The sequence below is a fragment of the Oncorhynchus mykiss genome, unplaced genomic scaffold (assembly GCF_013265735.2).
Source record: "Oncorhynchus mykiss isolate Arlee unplaced genomic scaffold, USDA_OmykA_1.1 un_scaffold_156, whole genome shotgun sequence".
Taxonomy (NCBI): Eukaryota; Metazoa; Chordata; class Actinopteri; order Salmoniformes; family Salmonidae; genus Oncorhynchus; species Oncorhynchus mykiss.
Genome location: NW_023493666.1, coordinates 979,676 through 984,424, shown reverse-complemented (window position 1 = coordinate 984,424; position 4,749 = coordinate 979,676). Strand labels below are relative to the sequence as shown.

Below are 4,749 nucleotides of genomic sequence, written 5' to 3'. Positions count from 1 at the left end.
TTTCACCCTGCCAGCTCCTATTAGTTCTATTGAGCACCGTGGCACCAACTCTCTTTCCGAATGTTCTATGCCCAGCCCATTGTTCTACGTCACAATGCCTGCTTCACTATTGTTGGCAATGAGACATGCCCACATTGTAACGTAAACAACAAATTGCTTGTGGAACTCTGAAGTCGTACCATTGTTGCCTATAGGGGAAGATATGCAGTTGAAGTCGAAAGTTTACATACACCTTAGCCAAATACATTTAAACTCACAATTCCTTTTCACAATTCCTGAAATTTAATCTTAGTAAAATTCCCTGTTTTAGGTAATTTAGGATCACCACTTTATTTTAAGAATGTGAAATGTCAGAATAATAGTAGAGAGAATGATTTATTTCAGCTTGTATTTCTTTCATCACATTCCCAGTGGGTCAGAAGTTTACATACACTCAATTAGTATTTGGTAGCATTGCCTTTAAATTGTTATACTTGGGTAAAACATTTTGGGTAGCCTTCCACAAGCTTCCCGCAATAAGTAGGGTGAATTTTGGCCCATTCCTCCTGACAGCAAGCAATGCAGGTGTAGAAGCACGGTGGCTAGGAAAAACTCCCTAGAAAGGCCAGAACCTAAGAAGAAACCTAGAGAGGAACCAGGCTATGAGGGGTGGCCAGTCCTCTTCTGGCTGTGCCGAGTGGAGATTATAACAGAACATGGCCAAGATGTTCAGCACAGCCAGGTGGACTGTGGACAGCAAGGAGCGCTCAGTTGCCCGAGAGAGAGAGAGAGAAAGAAAGAAAGAAAGAAAGAGAGAGAGAGAACGAGAGAATTAGAGAGAGCATACTGGGCGCCAACCCAGGCAGGAAGATCACGTCAGTGACTCAACCCACTCAAGTGACGCACCCCTCCTAGGGCGGCATTTAGTAAGAGCACCAGTAAGCAAATCGATATAAAACATCCCCACTAAATGTTTTCAAATGCTCACGACTTTCTACAAAATATGCACAAATTTATATAAAACATGGCTACAAAGTATGAAATGAGCTCACAAATTGTAAAACGTCCACGTACTGTAATATACATCCACTATACTTTTAGTTTTGGATTTATGATGATATTGCCTGGAGGTCGGGGCCCACAGGGCAGGGGCCCTGCGGGCCCATTCGGTAATCTGGCCCTGATCATCAAGTTAAACAACAGGTATTGATTGTTGTTACACATCCTCACACTGTCTTGGAGGATAAAACTGAGACTGTAGCCAGCTTCCATTTTAGCTCATTTTATTGTCCAAAGAATGAGGTCAGTGGTTGAGGATCTGAGCACCCCCTGAGATGGTGAGTATGGTTTCAGTAGATCACTATTGGGCTTTGCATGTGGTTCATATGGCCTTATAGTGGATGCAGGACTTGGACAAGGAGTCAATGCAGTTTAAAGATGCATTTACATGGGGGTTTAGAGGAGGGTGTCAAATTTCTTAGAATGAGCTAAAATATTGGAGTTTGGGGACTGGAGGGGATAATAGTCAAGTTGGGAAATGTGCAAATATTTAGACACAAATTTATCGTAAAATTGGGGATTATTCAAATATTCCTGTTGAAAAAGAGAAAAGAGAGAAATATATAATCTTACAGTATATTAAATTCATCCCATTGGGCCAAAACTGGTTGAATAAATGTTATTTGCGGTGAATCAACGTGGAAAACACAATTGATTTTTTTCCCACCCAACTTTTAACCAACATTTTTGGTGGATTTCACATTTTGGTTGAGTTCCAAATTTAAATCAAAACTAGACATTGATGTCTGTGCCCAGTGGGATTGGATTTCTGTAATCATATCAGCTAATTTGTCACACTTCTTCTAATCATCCAGAGAGAATGTACCATTCTTTGAGGTTAACCTTTGAGATGACCTCCCTCAAGGATTCTTGCTCTTTCCTCGGAGCGAATTTGTCCCACATTTTAGCAAATTCGACATTGGTGGCCACGTTTCTCAAGATATTTCGACCATGATGCCTGTGGACAAAGATATTAATATCATCTTAAACGTGCAACATGTCAAATCATTTCTGCTGTCTGTGATTAAAAACTGTACTCAATTGATGGCAACCTGAGAAAAAATATCCCATCAAAATAAGACATACATTAGGTAGGCCCACCACAGGAGGTCGCTAGTTGGCGATGGGAGAAGAACATCCCTGCCGGCCAAACATCCCCACTAAGCATTTGGCAGATTAACTTTCAAACCCACATGGGTGCCTGGACTTGGATTTTCCTATGCCACGTAGAACTTATTTGTATTTATAATTTTTCCTTTTTGTTTTCAATTACTATTCCCCTCCAAGAGAACCTGTGGTTGTTTTCGAATACCTAAAATCCGCAATTCAATCCATGACACCCTTTAGCACAGATGCTGTAGACAGCCGACAATGTGGCTTTTAAAGGCAATTTCAATTTGTATTCGTGGTAAACACTGCAGATGTTGACTCAAGACTAAATTACCTTTAAAAGCTGCATTGTCGGCGATCTAGTGCTATAGCGAGCCATGGATTGAATCCCGGCCTTAACTGTTATGTTGAAGCAAGCTACTTTACAGGAGGAACTTCCCACCTGACTTCCTGTGCAGGGTCCACAGCCAGTTTACTAACGGCAATCAAGAAACGGTCAGTGAGGTCTTTCTTCCCCGACAGGAGACGAGCCGTCCCCATGACCTCAGCCAGTCTCTCCAGGTGCTGAGCAGTACAGCTCCTCACCGCAGCGTTACGGTGGCTGAGGAAGGAAAAACAGAGCACATCAGTTACATGTCATAGAGATACATAAGTTAGGAGATGAATGATAATGGATTGTATTGATGAAGTCTCATCGATGGATCAAAATGTTCGGTAAGACTTTATATTAAGGTCCCTTAATATACCATTTATAAACTGTTTGTAAAGAGTTTACTTACCATTTATTAATCATTATTCCTACATTTGTAAATGTCAATAAGAAATCTATAAATAGTTATTTACACATTTATAAACGCTATTTTAAATGATTTGTTCGTGACTTATCAGATAATTAATAAAGGTGTTTGATCATAGTATGTACACAATTTGTAAATGATTAATAATGTACTACTAATGTACTATAAACCAGTTATAAAGGAGTTATTGTCAAGGCATTTGTTAATGGTTGATTAATGGTTTGATATATACATATTTATAAATGTGTTTATAAATGTCATGAATGGTGTATGTATTAATGAGTGCATTTATGAATGTGAGTACATGCACTTACTAATACCTCAGTGCCTCACTAATAGCCCCTAATCTTAAGTGTTCACTATATTTACTTTATGAAGGTTTATAAATGACTTGTTACTCCCCAAAGGCTAGCACACATCAGTAGACAGTACCTCTCCACCAATGGCTAAAAATAATCTAAATAACGCAATGGTTAAATAAGAAGTACACAACACAAGGAAGTATAAGACATAACAAAAAAATGTGATTCCATTCAAATGTGACGTCTAGCGTTGGGGTGAGTTGCTGCCGGAACTGTTGTGGAATAACCTAGCATGCTGATGAAAAAGGCAGTTAATTAAAAACTAGCAGTATTTCAATCTTCTCAATTTTGAGGCTTGGATAATGGGATAATTTGTGGAAGTCCGGATCTACCGCTTAGTGAGTGTTAATGGACCCCTCTCCTTCTTTACCTCAGCCCACCGACCAGCAGGGCATTCATGACACGGGTAGGGGTGCAGCTCTGCACCATGTGACCCAGGGCAAAGTTGGTGCCCTGCGGGATGAGGGTGTTGGCCTTCCTGGCTTTGTGGAGCAGCACGCGTGCCGTCCCCTCCACCTCACTGTCCATGGCCCTCTGGAGGTGTACGTACATGTCACCCAGTGTGGCCATGGCGGCACAGGACACTACAGAGCGCAGGTTCTTCACCTGAATCATAATAACATGCAGAGGACCAGCTATTAATGTTGAGCAGTACAACCCACGAACATCAGAAACATGACACAATAATTTGACTTGTTCTCCAAATGTAGCAGATTTGTGCAGATGAATGAATAGGGCAGTGAATGAATACAGCTACCTCATTTATAATGGCAAGGCAGATATCATGGAGTTTAGGCATCAGTATGTCCATGTGGTTCTGAGCCATCACACGGAGAGAGGTCAAGCCCTCGATCTTCTTCTCCCTGCAATTCAGTGAAAGAAATGTAAGCATTTTACACAACATTTTCCAAAAACATTATAATGATGTTCATCAATTAGGACTCTGGTCTCTTAATTTCAGAAGTTTCTAGGCTCTGTAGCTCAAATCTACATTTCCAAGGACACTATACTGTGCTTCCTTTAGCCTAGCTCCATTGGTCTTGTCTACAGTGAATGCTCACCAGTCATCAGAGGCAGAGTGGAGCAGCTTGAAGGTCTTAGTCAGGGCCTGCTCTGGGTTGGACAGGGGCTGCAATCTGGCCTGGTTCTTAATTTGGCCCTTTGGCTCACTGGCTGCCATCTTGTCTATGGGTTGACAGCAGACATCTATCTCTCTATGAACTGTATGTATTTATTTATGTATTTACTCATTTCCATATCTGTTTGTAGCTTTTAACACTAGTTCATTATGATATCATTTTAAATTTAGCACATATATTTTTGGTGCTCTCCCTGCTCAGAAACAGGGTCCAATTAGCCTTGAGTAAAGGTTATCTCACTGTGAAACAGGCAAATCAAGTGTGGAAAAATGTATTAGCCCTGGGCTAAAGCCATTTGTGTAC

The 4,749-nt window shown here is 40.9% G+C and overlaps 1 protein-coding gene across 1 annotated transcript; it reads right to left on the bottom strand.

The window, feature by feature from the left end:
• Positions 1-2,233: 2,233 nt before the first annotated feature.
• Positions 2,234-3,746, bottom strand: LOC118947153 (TOG array regulator of axonemal microtubules protein 1-like). The gene is made up of 2 exons (XM_036972408.1): positions 3,678-3,746; positions 2,234-2,749 (listed from the first exon to the last, which is right to left on the bottom strand). Exons 1-2 carry the CDS (start codon positions 3,734-3,736, stop codon positions 2,566-2,568), a joined length of 243 nt encoding a protein of 80 aa, XP_036828303.1. The 5' UTR covers positions 3,737-3,746; the 3' UTR covers positions 2,234-2,565.
• Between the last annotated feature and the right edge of the window lie 1,003 nt (positions 3,747-4,749).

Bases quoted from the DNA above. Each gene is read 5' to 3' on its own strand.
- LOC118947153 (XM_036972408.1), bottom strand. From the start codon at position 3,736: ATGGTGCAGAGCTGCACCCCTACCCGTGTCATGAATGCCCTGCTGGTC. The intron at 2,750-3,677 runs GTAAAGAAGGAG...TTCCTTCCTCAG, and splicing joins CTGCTGGTCGGTGGGCTGAG to CCACCGTAACGCTGCGGTGA.